The 18,143-nt window shown below is 28.9% G+C and overlaps 1 protein-coding gene across 3 annotated transcripts in view; it reads left to right on the plus strand.

Annotated features, from left to right (window-relative positions):
* LOC107443874 (uncharacterized) overlaps positions 1-18,143 on the plus strand; it is a 329,039-nt gene that overhangs the window by 99,470 nt on the left and 211,426 nt on the right. For all 3 annotated transcript variants that reach the window (XM_087166130.1, XM_087166132.1, XM_087166131.1), the window contains exon 2: positions 6,003-6,071. In XM_087166130.1, the coding sequence (XP_087022256.1) occupies positions 6,003-6,071 (69 nt within the window). The remainder of the gene's footprint in view (positions 1-6,002; positions 6,072-18,143) is intronic.

Below are 18,143 nucleotides of genomic sequence, written 5' to 3' on the forward strand. Positions count from 1 at the left end.
TAATAAAATAATTTTGAATTTGGGTTCTCTCAAGGAGAACTCTCTTTTCTTTAATAATATGTTGCAAATTTTGACTCAAGCATACTATGTAAGCAAATACTATATATATTTAATAATTTCATGTTCGGTAAAGCTTTTCTGGATTTCAGATTTTGATTTTCTAAAAATGACCTAGAATTTTTTTTACTTGCAATTTATTTGCAAATTTTAGAATTATAGTATTCTGAATTATGTTTAAATTTAAATAATCATTGACTCAGTGAATGACATATAATTTAAGTAATCCTAGACAGAGTAAATTTATTCTTAATTTTAGGTTTGGTTGTTCAAAAGTGACATCGAACTATTCTCTAATATAAATGCATCAATGTTATTTCGGCTGTATAGTATTTTAAATGTCAATTCAATTATTAACATTAATACATTTTCTAAAGTTAATTGCTGACACTCCTGCAACGTATGGAATTTTTAAAACAGTGAATATTCTCCACCAAAAAGAGAATATCCTTGTAAATAAAAAGATTAGATCTGTAATGGCTGCATTTAGACGTATAAAAAACTCATATTTAAGTGAATGAAAAAAAATTATAGTTAACTAATGCAGTTAATTTAGTTTTAAAAAATATCAGTTATTTAAGATATCTGAAAGGAAAAATCTAAATGACTTTTTAAGAAGCTATAAATTTCTTATGCAGAGTCTTAAAAAAAGAAATTAGATGTGAATCGACGTCTTAAAGAAAGAATATATTTTAATTTCTTTTCTTTTCTTATCAAAGAGAAATCGGAAAGAGTTTAAGGTAGAAAGTAAAATTGTTCCTCTTCTCCAATCTTATTCGGATTTATCGGATTATTCTTCAATTTTAAATTGATTCTCCAACTTTTTTTTTGTTCTAAAAATTCTGTTTCATTCTTTTTCCCATTAAAACAAGAAAATGGAACAGAAATCGATACCTTAACCTAGAAGTCACCTCTTCGAATTTTTCTGTTTAGAAAAACCATTAAAAATTTATATAAAAAAATCATCAAAACTCGTTGCCACCAGAAGGAATTAAAAGTTAAAATGACACTGATGCGTAGTGGGAGATTCGGGAAGGTAGAAATGGGGAAAAAAATTGTTCCAAAATGGCTTATTTACGTGCTCATTCCAAGGAAATTCGTTTGGAGAAGAATTTTTAATTCACTCGAAAGCTGGCTTACTTACTTCGTTAGGAATGTTCACTAAACACATTACGAAAGAATTTTTAGTTTTCGAACACATTACCCGCTAAATGATAAGAAAACAAGAAAAAATGTCGGTAAAAGCTTGCTAAAAGCGAGAAAGTAGTGTTTCAGTTAGGCTTAACACAATTACGTTCCGATTCTTTTAATTAAATTTTCCCTTCTAAAGATATTCTAAAGTGTCTACTACATTCATAAAGAACAGAAATACAAGAGCGTCGCAATAACAAAATTACATTTTTTTTTAACACAGGCGGAATTTAAATGGGTATTCAAAAGTACTTGAATGAGAAAGTAAAGTTTTATAATTATTTCTCAAAGCATATTTTTTTTTAATTCTGAGGATGAATATTTATTATTGTTTTGTAATACCGCTTATCTTACATCAATGCAATGTTTGATATCACAGTATTTTGTGTTACATCTGGTCAATTAACGTCAAGTGTTTATTTTATTAACCAATAAGCGTCATGTAGCGTTCTCAAGTTCTTTAAAACCGATATCAACAGAGTAAATGTTGAATTTAAAAAGAACATAAATTTAGGACAGGCTAGAAATAAAATTAAAATTTCAAAGATGGAATTTAAACTGTAATCCATTAGTACAATTAGAGGTAGTTGATTTTTTTTCTACTAATTAAGTTAATACAGTGTTTATGCAACTTAATTTAGTACAACTGCAATGTACTGGGGTATTAAAAGTAGTGATTCATTAAAAATACACTTTTAAATTACTATAATCTCAGAAAATACAATTTTGTCTCCTATAAGTTATTAATTTCAATAATATAAAAATTTATTTATTTATTAATGCTTTTTGCAATTACTAACTTTAAATAATTATAAAAAAATTCACAAAACTTGAATATGAAAAATACATTATTTATCAATGCACTTTGGAACTTAGCATGCTTCTGAAAATTGAACAGCATCGGTACGGAATTTTTTTCAAGAAAAGGCATTTATTAATTCAATATGATACAAATCAAAACAATACAAAATAAAACAAGAAGCAATATAACTTCTTTATCTTGTTTTATTTTGCATTTCTTGATTTGTTATGTATCGAAAACTTTTCTTTTGCTTTTGTACAACAAACAACAATGGATATTAGTAGTAATACTTCGTTAATGTAAAACAAAAAGCGTAATCAAGGAAAAAGGTTCGGAAGATTGACACAAATTAGCTTTCTGAAAAATTTATATAGCGAATTTGTGTTAAATTAATGTCTTTAGAATTATTTCATATTTTGCGAACTTTTCTTTTCTTGAATGAGTCTGTAGAAGTTATATTTTCAAAATCTAAGTTCTCCACTTCCAATGAGGAAAATAGATCTGCAATAATATATGCTTTTCTATTTTTTGTGCTGTAAAATTTAGTGTCATAAATTACACTTTGGATGCAATAATCGTTGATGTAAGTAGCTACCATGGAAAACAATGTAAAAAATTTATTGTTGGAATTGATATCAATTTGACGATGGGATTGACAAGCCCTTAGCAATAAGTAATAAAGTGATAACATAACCTACTTTGATAAAGTGATAACCTGGTTTTAAAATGATTACCTACTTCGTAAGAGATAAACACATTTTCCTGTAACAGATTTTGTAGAGATGTGTGACTTCTGATGAAAATGAACCAGGATTGTGTTTCAAAGATTTCACTACTTGAACAGAGTTCAATCTCTTGTTGAACACATTTATTTACGACAGATAAAAAAATAAATAAAATAGGTGTGAATTATTACTTTTCACTCCCTACGTCTTCATATTGGAATGCTGATTAATGATATTCAATCCAATTTAAAACATATGCGAATACTAAGGAAAAACGATATATTTCAATTTTCCTAAACTATGATAGTTTGGAAAAAATATCGCACAAACATCTACTTGACTAATAAACAACCTTTATGGTAAATATTTTCTTCTTGAATCACTATTCAAAATTTCTTATCTTACGAGAAAGTAATACTCAATTTTACTGCCATTACTAATCTTAAGAAAATGAAATGGATATTAACTGCCAAAAGCGAGAGGAAATTCCTGCTTTCTTTGTTTAATTACGCCAATAATCGATATCTGGCGACAAATAGGAGCAATTTTATTTTTAATCATCCTCATAACCTCTTCCTATAGAGTCATTCCATTAGAGGAATAGCTAACAGTTCCAAGAGGCTTAGTTCCACCATACTAATGACTCAGTGCCATGTTCCATGCTCTTTTCTATGTTCCCAAATCCAAAGATTATGAACGCCCTGTCATAACTCGTGTTTTTGTCTTTATACTCAAACTGGATTAATCCGCAGTAACTTTTGCGGATTACTTGAAGCCACCTCGCATTTCATAACCAGAACAATATTTTTCCCTAGACATGAACTATTCTGAAGGTGAAGGTGGCAACGGTTGATTCGACTTTCAGTTCATTAAGCGAGACAAATTGAAACTCTATTTTCAAAAAGATCGCAGGCATTTGCAAAGGGAGTTTTAATGCCCCTTCGGAACATTAACTCTGATTAGTACAGCCGTTGCTTCTGGGGGATCAGCATTACTTTCACAATTTATTGTGGATATTATATTTGTATTTTTCTCTATGCCAATGTACATATTTTAGGAGTTCCAAAGCAAATATACGCTTAGTTTATAAATATGCATTTCATGAACATACTGCTAAGTAATTGAGACTCATACATAAATAATAGTGTTTTGAATTTAAAATCAGTGAAAAATTCTTTAAGCTGTGTTAAAGAAATATTTCGATATCAAATAAACATTTAATATTGATATTAGGAGCTGAATTCAAATATATCTTTTATAGTGAGTCATATTAAATAATTTATAAGATATTTCAAAAACAACAACAAATAACGTCTAAGTTGCACTAAAAAAATGCAGCTGACGTGAAAAGTCAAAATCGAAGTTCCAAAGCAAATATGCTCAGTTCATGAATATGCATTCTACGAGCATAATGCTTAATGTGTTCGACTCATTCATAAATTTGAGTATTTTTAGTTTAGAAGCAATTAAAATTCTTCAATCTCTGTTAGAGAAATATCAAAATAAAATATTAAATAATGTATATCAAATCAAAATGTGCTATAGAATCAAATTTGTAGCTGATCAAATTTGCAGCTCTATTCAAATTTGCAGCTGAATTTAAATATGCATTTTACATTGAATCCTATTAAAGATTTAAAGAGATATTTACAAGAAAAGCACACAAAAAACGTTAGATTTACTAATCAAAAAAATGCGTTCTGCGTGATGTCAACTTAGAAGTTACAACGCAAATACGCTTAGATTATGAATATGCATTTTATGAAGATACTGCCTAGTGTTTGAGACTCCATTATAAATAAAGGTATTTAGAATTCAGTATTAATGGAAAATTCTTCAATTTAGGTTAGAGAAATATTTGGATACCTAATAAAAATTTAAAATATATTTCAACCAGCTGCATTGAGATACGTCTTTTATATTGAGCCAGCACTAAAAGAATTTTAACTAGCATGAGTTTAAATTCACAACACATGTTTTTACTTTCTGTCTTCAGGGTTTCAAGTTCAACTACCGCGTATAACAAAAATGCTTTTTAATTCATTGTTATACTTTCTTCGACAATTCATTATCTAGATGTTTTTCAATGCATTCTTGAAGTTTTTCATTTACTTTCCCAGTAGATGGGTTTTAAGAATGTTATTTAGAAATAGATTTCCAAATTAGTTACTCTCCAGAATTTCTCTTTTCACAAACATGAACGATTTTATATACTTAAGTTTTTGAGCTGTTCTCTTGTGGTGAGAAGAAGTGGATATTTTTTGGGGTCATAGAATGCCTCACGGAATACCCCACCACAGAATGGAATCTATATGCTTTTTTATATTCAATGGGTATACATGTTTTTTTTTTAAATATAAATAAATTCTTTAGATGTTTCAAAGCAAACAAAATATTATGCTTTATCTTCTCAAAATCTATATTAAGAAAAACATTTTGTTTGACAGCTTGTGTTAAGTTATAGTTTTGTTAGTTAGTCTCATTTTCAATTAGACCGTTTCTTTTAGGCGTGTGTGAAAGCTTATGCGATAGTTTTCTTTCTTTTTGAATAAAACAATCCAGTTAAGTTTAACACGCTTATTTAGTTTAATTATCAATACGCCATATTTGAATAAAGAACAGTTTGACGTCCCTATTAAAGGGGTTTTTCCCTTTCACGTGAATACAGCTAACACGAACCCTAAGATTTTTTTATCTGTTTCTTGCGCCAGAGCTTAGTTTATAGCACTGTTCGATCATGCTACTCAAATTGCGGAATTTACTTTACTTTTTTGTAGTTTAACTAGCTCCAGCCTATTTTTCTTTATAACTTTATACTTTATATTGAACTCTAATAACAACTTCATACTATATTAACTTTATACTGACTTTATCCTATATTAACTTTATATTCATCTCTACTTAATTTATTTATCCATTCATAATCTGCTCTATTGACATTGAATTTTTAATTTTAACGATAAATGCTACTTTGATCAAAAATTTGAATCAAAACTACGTTTCGTAATAACAAATGAGCTTTCTTTTTTGTTTAGAATCTAAAGTATCTTTAACTATGTACTTTTCAATAATTATTTAAAAGTGTATTTTAAAGCAGGTACATAGTAACGTTAGTTCAATAGAGTTAAAAAAAGAGAATAGAGTTGAGTGAACTTTTATGATTTTAACAAAAATAATTATTATCTGTGCTTAAAAAATGTGTATATTATTATTCATTTCTTTTCTAGGTAAAACTAAAGATCAACCCTCTTATATGTGGCCCATACTTTCATATTACATCTTGTATTTGCCTATTGGTAAGGAACTTTTTTTGCTTTTAAAATTTCTTATTATTAACATGATGCAAAGTAAAACTCGATTCTAAAAAGCCTTATAATGCAATCACAATTATTACGAAAATGCATGCATGCAAAAGCATACAAATTATAGCCATGATCACACCATAACTAATATTAACACGCAATCACAAATAATTAATATTATTATTAGTACTTCGTAAAACACAATTACATTTTGTGCAAAAATTACTTACTTTAGAAACATTTCAGCAAGAATATAATGAGCAAAAAATCTTTTTAGTGTTTTATTTATGCTTGGTAGAAATATGATTTAAAAAAAAAAAAAAAAAAAAAAACATATACAGATAAAATTTCGATTTTTGATATTTTCCTAAAATTTATTTATTAAATATTTATGAGAATACTTGTTCCTTTTCGTAACGGGAACGTCCATAATTAGAGAAAGTAGTCATATTAAAGAAGATTCGCAATTTCGCTGTCGTACATCAAGTTCTGAAGTACACTGCTAGAATTTTCATTCTGAAATTATGGTAAAATGACCAGCAGCAGTTTGTCCATCCAAATAACCATAAAGTTAATGGTTTGGAACATTTCTTTACCTTTTACGGTTTAAAACCAGTTACAGCCGGTACTGTTAAAAATCCTCGAACAGAACACGAAACTGTACGGTTTTTATAACCATTTAGAACTAGTATAGTTCATAAACCGTAAAATAAAACTTTAAGCGTACATTTTTAGCTCTGTGGCCATTTATGTGTGAATGATAGTTTCCTATTCTAATAGTCTAGGGTCACCGATTGAAGTGGGCAGGACACTAGAAACTTTTTAAAAATTCGACGAAGTAGTGTGGTTACTACTCTGGGATTCGAACCCTTTTCAGCCGGTCAAGAGATTGACCGAGTTGCCCTCTCAGCTACTGTATGTACCCAGTTGCACGGAGCAAAAGGACTTCATAGGGCGGGCATAGTTGGCGAATTGAAGAATTGAACATAAGTTTGCTGCACAAAACTAGTCGCATTTTAAGCTTAATTTTGAGATGCGATGAATGAATGGAAAAATAATCATTCCATAACATGTTTGGAGAATCTTTCATTTGCCTTTGTCATTAAATTAGAACATCCCCTTTTCTTAAGTAAATTTGTCATGCGAAAGCATTCCCTTGGATCAAAAGGAAATTGGAGAAATGTAAGTTTTGACAATGCTGAGAATTTTAATCATGATTTACCTAACTAAAATAATCATTCCACACACAAAAAGATACCCAAGACGATTTTCCAATTCAAAACAAGGAGAAAGTCTCGAAATCAAATTTTGAATGAACGTGACGTAATGAGTTAATGCAAGAAAATAAAATTAATTTAGAAACTAGTTTCTCTCCCACGACGTGTGAGTTAGCTAGGAATTACAGAAATTAGCGAAAGTTTCAGTTGAAGATATCAAAATTCCTGAGCGTTAAAATTAAAAATGCGGTTTGAAATTCCATTTGGTGAATTTGTAACATTATATGAATTTATCGCAACCAAGAATCAGTTTTGGATGATTCTCTAAAATCTGCCCGAGATTATATTTATATGTTAAAGAAAAAATGTATAGGGAAAATTACAAAAGAAACTTAAAGGAATTATCTTCAGATTCAATTTTATTGTTTTAATTACTTTTTTAGATAGTTTAACTTTGATAAAATTAAGATAATGAGACAATTATCAAGTAATTTCAAGGATTAATTCATTTTTCTGGAAATATTTAAAATTAATTCTTCGAAATATTTAATTGTAACAAAAAATGTCATAAACTCTTTTAGAACATGGTTATTTTATTATTTTCACTTACAGTGTAGTTTGCTAGATAACGGCCGTAAAAATTTATTTTTTGAAAGGTGATAGATACATACTAAAAAAAATTTAATCTAGATCAATATTACTATTGGTTTTAAATTCACAATTCATGAAAATTGCACTAAAACAAGATGAATCCAAATAACTTGTAATAAAAATTTGATAATTTAAATTAATATTTTAAATGATTAAAATTAATGTTTTCAATTAATGTGCAGTATTGTTTTAAGAGTTGTCTAGTTCTGGCACTTTCCGCTAGGTGGCACATATGGTTTGTTGCATAGTCTTTTATTATATAATTTGAAATATATAGTTAGATAATATAATTATAAAAAAAAGGCGCAAATAACTTAATATCAAAATATATTAAGTTAATTTTTTTTCTTCGATACATTCATTATACCATAAAAGTTTGGAATGCATAATGATTATAGACATTACAAACAAATTGCAGACGAACGTAAATTATTTTAACTTCGTGTTACTCCTTAAATATTACTTTATTCCCTCTAATAAAAAAAGGCACGACTCCATATAATATTACCGCCGTGTGATTTAGCGGACAGTCATTGTTGCATAGTTTTTCAGTAACATTATTTCAAAGTGAGAACTAGATAACTCAGCTCACATTTCAGCCGAGCATAAATTTATTTAACTAATCTTTTCTTATACACTATCCTACCCAGCTCAACAGAAAACGGAGTGATTCCATGCCATTACAATATTATCACTGGGTAACTTATCAGACTAACTTTGTTGTGTTGTTATAGCATTTCGAATCTATGTCTAGAAAGCATAGTTATAAAATTTTTATACACTTCATCTGGGCATAAATCCATTTAACCAAGTTTTGCTCCTACAATACTTTTTCATCTTCCTTAACGACGGGCATAAATCCATGCTATCACAATGTTATCAATGCGTAGCTTATCGGACTACCTTTATTGCATTGTTATTTAGTTATGACACTTAGTTATAAAAGTTCCGCATAATTAAGCCGAAAATACAGTTCATTAAACTAAGTTTTACTCCTACAATTCTGCTTTATAAACTTTAATGAAAAACAACCTATGTCCATTCCATAACACTGTTATATTTGTATGATTTGTCGGACTACCATTGTTGCATAGTTAATTAATTATAGTATTTCAAAACTGAAACTACGTAGCTCATATATAAACAATGCACACTGAACACGAAGAAGAAAAAATATTGATTTATCTTGATGTAATGTCTAAGATATCTTCATTATACCTAATTGTTCAGGATATAAAACGAATATAAACTTTATAAAGCAGTTTCGTCGGAGCGTAAATTGATTTAACTAAGTTTTACTCCTTCAATACTGCTTTATCCACCTTAATGAAAAAACGGCATGCCCCCATACCATTACAATGTTATCGCTGTATGATTTATCGGACTATCGCCATTACACTATTCAATAAGACATCACAGACCCAGCGGGTAGCGGGCCATAAAACGGGACTACGTCGGCAATAAAAACAAAATCGCCCGAAATACCTTCAGGGGTGATTGGGACGTGGGGTAGGACAACTTGATTGCTAAAGACAAAGGAGAGTAGCATGAAAACCCCAGTTCTTCCGTTGGCGTCACCTTCCCGTTAATGCAGTAGATTGAATTTGGCCCTTGGTGGCAGGGTGAGCAACAAAGCGGGCAGGGAGCGTATTCTCGTCGTCTGGAAAAAGAAATCACACTTCTGATCAAATGAGAGACTCCTGCTGCATTGGAAGATTACCCGGGTACGAGGGTGAGGGTGGATCGTTCCTGCTTCCAGGTATCCGGCACCGCCCCGCGTAATCCTGATTTATTTCCTTCACTGGAAACTGCGCTGAAAGAGTTCACGGTCTTGGTAATTTTAGTTGGTGATTTTTTTTTTCGCTTCTCTAGTTGGTGAGGTTTGGTGGTACAATTTGGTCGTTAACTGCTGCTAGGGGATGGAGGCCGTATTTATCAAGGTGTTCTTATTAGATTTTAAGATAATTATCTTTAAAAGAATCGTCTTCAGTTCTTGGCTTGTAAAAAGTGATTTTTGTTTGTTAATCTTATAAGAAGTAATTTTCTTTTTAGCTGTATAAAATAATGAGTAATAACGATGATATATGAGTTAAAAAATGAAAATTGAGTAATGAGCTGATAAAGGAGTTAAAAAAACATACTGTTTTACAGAATAAATAGATAATTATAAAAGAAATAAATAGATAGAAAATTAATATTTTGGCTTTTATTGCATTTAATTATATGCTAGTAAGGATAATATATTAAAGTTTTATTTTTAGTTTAATAAAAAAAATCATAATGTGTCAAATTTGTATAGATTTAAAGCCTGTCAAATACAGGATAATATAGTTTGATCGTTAAGTGCTGCTAGGAGAAGGAAGCCGTATTAATCAAGGTGTTCTTATTAGGTTTTAAACTGATTATCTTTAAAAGAATTGTCTTGAATTTTGGGTTTGTAAGATGTGTAAATAAAAGTCAAAATTTGTCAACTTCCTATAATTCGAAATGTAGTAAATACTTGATACGCTTTAAACGTTAATTGTTCCTATAAGATGGAAGACGTATTTCTCATCCTGTTATCTTGCTAGATTTCGAGATAAGTATCTTTTAATGAAAAGTCTAACAATCATGACTTGTAAAAAAAATGTTTTTGTTTTTTAATCTTTTTAAAAGTGGATGTGTATATATTCCTTCCTAAAAGCAGGAAGCTGATAGACAGATAAGTTTGAAAGGTAATTTTTTTTAACTTTCTAAATAGGTGATTATAGAAGATGGTATTCTACAAAAACTAATTTTTGACTCTCTAAATTTTATGTATTAATAATAGAAATTTAAATTTAATTTTTAGTTGAAAGATAAGGCTTGAATGTTCCTACTCCATCAATGCTTACTCGATTATTGCTTGTCTCGATAGGCAAACTGCATTACGATGAAATTTTTATTTAAATGGAATCTTCTCTCTTATGAGTATTAAGATTAAATAGTAACATACCCTATCGGAATTTTTACATGACCCGGGCATGTCGAATAATAAAATTTTCGACCCTTGGTATGCATCGTATTATCAATCTGCGTAAATGTCGATTGAGCTAAATTTATTCTTAAATCTTGGTTCCACCTCAGATGGATTGCTTTTTTCAAATAAGGTCTCTTAATTTCAAGGAGCTCCAACGAACTTCTTGGTTCATTTTTTTCGTTTTTAGTTTATAACATATGAAATTTCATTGCTTGAAATATGTGATGATTGAACATTTTAAATTTTAAAATCATTACGATTCTTGGATTGCTAAACTACGCATTCAAACAGTTTGTTCCATTGACTAGTGCCGTTCTTTTATATTCAGGATTTACGGTGTGGTAAAAAAACAGTAGAATTAAAAAAAAAAAAAACTTTTTTCCTAATGAAACAATGCTATGGTGCGGAGAAATACTTAATTTTTGTTAAAATCAGCTTGCAATACATGATATAGAAACCAGTAAGTTTTCAGTGTATATTAATAATTCGTAATTATAAGACAGTTAACATTTGTAATTTCTACGAAGTGTTTGAGAACATTTGTTACTTATTTCTTCCAAAAAGATATTTTCTCTTAGAATGCATTGACATGCGCTTGTGAAACTTGCGATAATCTGCTGTAAAATAATTATTACTTTATAGAATAACAAGCAGACTATGTGAAAAAATAATCATAATTTTATGATGCAATTTCTTCCAAACAACCCGTTGCTTATTGATTAAACAAAGTGTCCAAAAAAATATGGAAATGTTCAAATACGTAGATAAATTGGAATCGATAAATAGATCTCAATACAGACGAGGAAAACCTTTTTTAAAGATACATTCAATTTTACGAAACTCCTCCCCCTTCGCGGTGCCATTCAGACCTCAGGTGGCGTGGCGGGGTATCTAATTGGGGATCGAGTTTTTTAAAACATCAAACTCAGCTAATTTTATATTTTCTATCTGACATGCACATTTCGAGATATGTTAAAATAACTTGCATCGTAATAATTTTAAATAACTTGTATCGTAATGCTGTTTTTTTTTATTATAACTCCATTGTTAACCCAATTACTTTATCAACTAGCAAGTCAAATCAGAATACATTTTCAGCAAAATCCAAAGCTGCAGTAAAAAATATAGTGTCTCTGACCCCGGGGGCAGGTTCGGTATTTCATTCGTGTACTCTTAAATTCGTGATTCGATGAGCATTTCTCAAAAAAATTTATCATTTTCATACCTTTTTTGACTCTCTGCATATTCCATTCAGAGTAAATTAGATTTTCTTAAAAATTCTTAATATAGGGGTCTTCTGCGCGTGGACCACGACTAATAGTTCTCGTGCCAACAGTGATATTATACTGGTATTTTAGTGGCTCGCTGAATCATCTCATTTCATTTATAATAAATGTTTGATAAAAATATGATCAGCATCAGTGCATAATTATTAGCTGTTGCTCTATATAAGATTGACGAAGTGTAAGCTGTATATTGTTTTATTGAGACAGAAAAACATACATCTGACTCATATGGTCAAGTTTGATGAAATCGAAAGCAAGAACACGCTTGACTTTTCAGCGTTTAGAGCGTACTTTGAGAATTACAACTATAACTATTTTGAAAGAGCAGATGATTTTCTTGATTTAGTTTAATAAAAATTATGTTGAAATCATATTTGGTTTAAAATGACAAACATTCTTTTTGTGATTTTGGCATGTGTTATGGTATGTTTAGTGTTTCAGTATCACCATATTTCATCTGTTTCAGACAGCAACACATATGTATATAATAAATTTATTCTTCGCTTGTTTCATTTTAAATATTATCTAAATACGATCGTGTAAAAAAGTAAATCACTCTAAACTTTTTGTATTAATAAAATTATAAATTTCTATCACTTAATTATGTTACATGGCAAATGTGGAGTCCGTGGTGATTTTTTGAATTATTGTTGACGCGAAAGATTGAAGACCACTAACTTTAAAGGAATGTGTACATATACAAAAACTCAATTTCAATTGATTTTGTCCTTTCATGAACATTTTGTTCTTTTCGAACATTTTTCGAATATTCCGGAAATATTTTCCTTTTCTTAAAAATGAAAATTTTGAATCTCATTTATGAACAGCCCACAAACATTTACTGAACTAAAATATAATCCTACAGGCAGATGGCATAGTATTTACTGCTCTTTTCATTTCTTCCTGTAAAAGGCGCAATTTGCTTCCAGATTTATCTCAGGCGAGAATGCCAATTTAATTTCAAACCCCATCCGCGAGCTTTTATGCCCTCTTGATTCTCATCGACGCCAAATCAGAAAAGGCTCTATTCTCTCGAATCTTCAACGGACGTCTTAACTTTTAGGATTGAGGTAAGTTTATCCCGAGATCTTAGTGTCATTGATTAAGAGTCCCTACTGGTAGGGGCAGTGTTCCGCCAGGTTCAAACTTTCGGTTTAGAAAAAGAATAGAAAAAAGAACAGCAAGGCAAAAGCAAAAGGGGTGAATTGCCGTCGAAGTTCTGGGGAGAATAGATTAACTTTCTAATTGAATTCTCCGCGTCTCACTTCGAAAAGAGGAATGGCTCAGAATAAGAACAAAAGAAAGAAATTCGCAATTGGAACCACACAGAGTTTTCTACGGATGAGGAAGATCTTCATTTTCTTTTACGTTCTTTTTTTTTCTTCTGGAAGAAACTCGTTACAGACTATACCGCAAAGCCTCCCCTTCCCTTCATTCCCTATTCTAAAGAATAAATCTGCTGACTTCAAGTTAATCAGATATGTGTATTGTTATATGGTACTTTTGTCGTTGTAGGGAGGTGGAAGTGGTACATCCAGAAAGACAGGTAAATGAAAAATTCAAATGATTCGTCCATCTTTCTAGTTGACTTTCACTTTCCTCTGTGGGCTGATTCAATCTGTTTGGTTTTCGAGATGTTTCGATTTCATTGTTTGTTTTTCTTCTTTTTTATGGTCATGCAAATTGATAGTAAAATAAAGATTGATAAAAAAACAACAACTTTTCTTAGTAAAGTATAATTTTAATTATTATACCATGATTCAGATAAAAAATGTTCAATTGATGGTTTATTTGTTAATAATAAATCTGGCTCTTTTTGAACAATGGACTCAAGTGCAGTGTTAAAAGTGGGGGGGGGGGCATAATCGGGAAAAGAAAAATTAAAATTTTGTCCATAATTGAATTTGAGGTTTATTTCTCTGAGCGGGCTGATTCAATCTGTTTGGTTTTCCAGATGTTTCGATTTCATTGTTTGTTTTTTTTTCTTCCTTTTTTTATGGTCATGCAAATTGATAGTAAAATAAAGATTGATAAAAAAAAACTTTTCCTAGTAAAGTATAATTTTAATTATTATATGATGATTCAGATAAAAAATGTTCAATTGATGGTTTATTTGTTAATAATAAATCTGGCTCTTTTTGAACAATGGACTCAAGTGCAGTGTTAAAAGTGGGGGGGGGGGGCATAATCGGGAAAAGAAAAATTAAAATTTTGTCCATAATTGAATTTGAGGTTTATTTCTCTGAGCGGGCTGATTCAATCTGTTTGGTTTTCCAGATGTTTCGATTTCATTGTTTGTTTTTTTTTCTTCCTTTTTTTATGGTCATGCAAATTGATAGTAAAATAAAGATTGATAAAAAAAAAACTTTTCTTAGTAAAGTATAATTTTAATTATTATACGATGATTCAGATAAAAAATGTTCAATTGATGGTTTATTTGTTAATAATAAATCTGGCTCTTTTTGAACAATGGACTCAAGTGCAGTGTTAAAAGTGGGGGGTGGGGGGCAAAATCGGGAAAAGAAAAATTAAAATTTTGTCCATTATTGAATTAGAGGTTTATTTCTCTGAGCGGGCTGATTCAATCTGTTTGGTTTTCAAAAGGTTTCATTTTACTTTTAAATTTTTAATGTTCATTCAAGTTGATAGTAAAATAAAGATAATGAAAATTAGATAAAAAAAAAGACTTTTCTTAGTAAAGTATAATTTCAATTAATTATGTGATAATTCTTATAAAAAAATTTCAATTGAAGGTATATTTGTTAATGATAAATCTGGCTCTATTTGTGCAATGGACTTGAGCGTAGTATTAAAGGTTGAAAGTGGTATCTCAAATAATGAAAATTGGTACCTCAAATAATGGAAATTGGTATCTCAAATAATGAAAATTGGTATCTCAAATAATGAAAATTGGCATCTCAAATAATGAAAATTGGCATCTCAAATAATGAAAATTGTTATCTCAAATAATGAAAATTGGTATCTCAAATAATGAAAATTGGTATCTTAAATAATGAAAATTGGTATCTCAAATAATGAAAATTGGTATCCCAAATAATGTAAATTGGCATCTCAAATAATGAAAATTGGTAAGAGAAAAATTTTCGTCCATAATTTGAGTTTCCTTTCTCTCTGTTTGCTGATTCAATCTGTTTGATTTCTGAAAGGTTTCACTTTCACTTTTTTTTGAAATTTTTTATTTTATACAATTAATTGTAGCGAAAAGAGAATGAAAGATTGATAAAATGGGAACATTTTTCTTAGAATAGTATAACTTTAATTATTAATTAAATTAATTTGTACGAAAACTGATTTCATTGAAGGTCTATTTGTGAATGATAAATCTGGTGCGATTTGGCAGTGGACTTAAGCGTTCCAATAAAGGAAGATAAAAAAGGTATCTTAGAGAAAATTGGTAAGAGAAAAATTAAAATTTCGTTGCTCATTTAATTTGAGTTTCTGAGTGGGCTAATTTAATCTGTTTGGTTTTCGAGAAGTTTCGATTCCACATTTTTTTTAACTTCAAAGTGTTTGTAAAGATAAAACTTTGATTAAATGAGAATTCTTTTCTTGGAAAAATATAATTTCAATTATTACGAAATAATTGTGATAAAAAAATATTTAATTAAAGGTCTATTTGCTAATCATAAACCTGGACAGACTCTCGCAGCTTTTAGTGTTGCAATGAAAGTTGAAGTGGTATCTCATGGGAAATTGTAAAGAGAAAAATAGTGTCATTCCTGATATAATTTGATTTTCAGGACAGGCTAAATAGGTTTGGTTTTCGAGAAATTTCACTTTTTTTTGCTTTCAAATTTAGTCTCGAGTAAATAAAATATTGATTAAAAAAGATTTTTCGAGAAAATTGCACTTTAAATTAATTATACACGATTCGGAAATAAAAGTATTTAATTGAAGTTTTATATGTTAATGATTATGTAACATTGTTATAAAGCTAAAAGATTTTTTTTTAAAATATATTTCCCCATTTTTTTAAGTTTCTTTTGGTTTCTTTTTACGGGGTGACTCAATTTGTTTAATTTCAATGAAATTTTCTTTTAAACTTTATATAAACTGCATTTAGAATAAAGACAATTTTTCAGAAATTTTTCATTTAAAAAACATGGAAAATATAGAACTCTCGCTTCAACCTATTGAGGACTAAGAGGGTCAGGTTAGTTAAGGCTTCACAATTTTGAGATCGACATTGTAGAAATATGGTCATCATTGTGCACCAGCCGCTTTTACTTCTCAAACGCGCTGTGATTGAAAGACTGTTTATTCATTGATTAGTATAACTACCAAAAACAATGTATTTTGAATCAGAATGATAAAAAATAAAACTATTTATCACATAACGCTAATTACAAATATTGAAACGGTGGAAAAACTGTTTTCATCGAAATGCTTTTACAAATAATAATCAAAGCTGTGTAATATAATATGCTAAACAATTCGTTAAATATGTTTTTTTCTGTAAAAATTATGCTCTTTTTTTATAAAATCTCAAGTTAAAATTTTTTTTTTAATTATATAGACATATTTTATTCTAAATAATAGTATTTAACAAATGTTACTAATTAGTCGATAATTAACAAATTTTAAATAATAAAAGTAACAAATATGCTTCCTGTTCCTTCTTGAGTCTAATTAGTCGTCCTCCATATTTTTAATGTCTAGCTTTCTTTTATATCTTGAAGATATTTGAAAAGCTATCATCAAGAGTTTTGATTTTGTTAAAAATACTACAATCAGCCAAACTTAAGAATTTTTAATTGGTATACAATAAATAATTTCGCGTATTTAATTTATTTATTATTCGGCATAGTATGTATGAAATAAAAGGGGTTTTTAATTAACAGTCTATGAAGTACATGACTGAAGTATTGCTATTCAACCAAAAACTAATTTCCTTGTAGTTATAAGTAGTAGACATATTAATGAAATTTGTCTGGTTTCTGTTTCTTAGAAAAATATTATTTTTGTCTGGAATTTCTTGAGTATGATGAATAAAGCAATCACGACATTAAATATATTAGACTTAGTTTTGTAAAAATAATAATAAATTCCATTTAAATATATTCAAAAGAAAATATGACAACAAAATATGACAAAAGATTCATTTATCAAAAATTCGTTTTAACAAATAAATGTTCGCTATTTCATCATTCTTTATAATTTATTTAAAAAGCAAGACATTTGTTTTCCTCGAGGAGATTTGCTTTTGCTATGTTTTTGAGTTTCTGTGTATATTTATATTGTTTATTATATTTCCTTATTTAATAAATAACGACATTTTGTTAATTTATAATAATAATAGTTTGTTTATTAAGCAAATATGTGCTCAATATGATAAATTAAGTATTTAGTGCGAAAACGTAGTCAATATCATTTAAAGAACCTCAAAATTTTCAATGTCAAGCAAACACAAAGTTTAACCCTTTGACGCAGAATGCTTATCAAATATATTTTTTAAGCTTTTTCATTATTTTGTTTTAATTAGTTGAAATATTGAAGTTAGCGTTTTAATACATTATGGTTATGAGATTGTGATATACCATGTAACACCAGTATCTTTTTCTGCGATAAAGATAAAATGTTTCAAACCTGGTACACTTCCAAACAAGTTTTTTTTTTTCAATTGCATTCTCTTATTTCATTTGCATTCTTTCATTTGCATTATCTTATTCGCAGTTTTTCAGATGAAACAGTTATTCATCATTAAAATTTCTTTAATTTATAAAATCAATATTCGATACATTTTTTGGAATATGATCGAGAAAAAATGTCATCAGATAATCAGAATTATATTTGTACTACATTATATAAAATCGAAAAAACTACTTTTTTTCGGATTTTATAATGTAGTACAAATATAATTCTGATAATCTGACAAGATTTTTTTCAGTAACTA

This window comes from Parasteatoda tepidariorum, chromosome 6 (genome assembly GCF_982258835.1).
Source record: "Parasteatoda tepidariorum strain Cologne lab strain chromosome 6, Ptep-v5.0, whole genome shotgun sequence".
In the NCBI taxonomy this organism is placed as follows: Eukaryota; Metazoa; Arthropoda; class Arachnida; order Araneae; family Theridiidae; genus Parasteatoda; species Parasteatoda tepidariorum.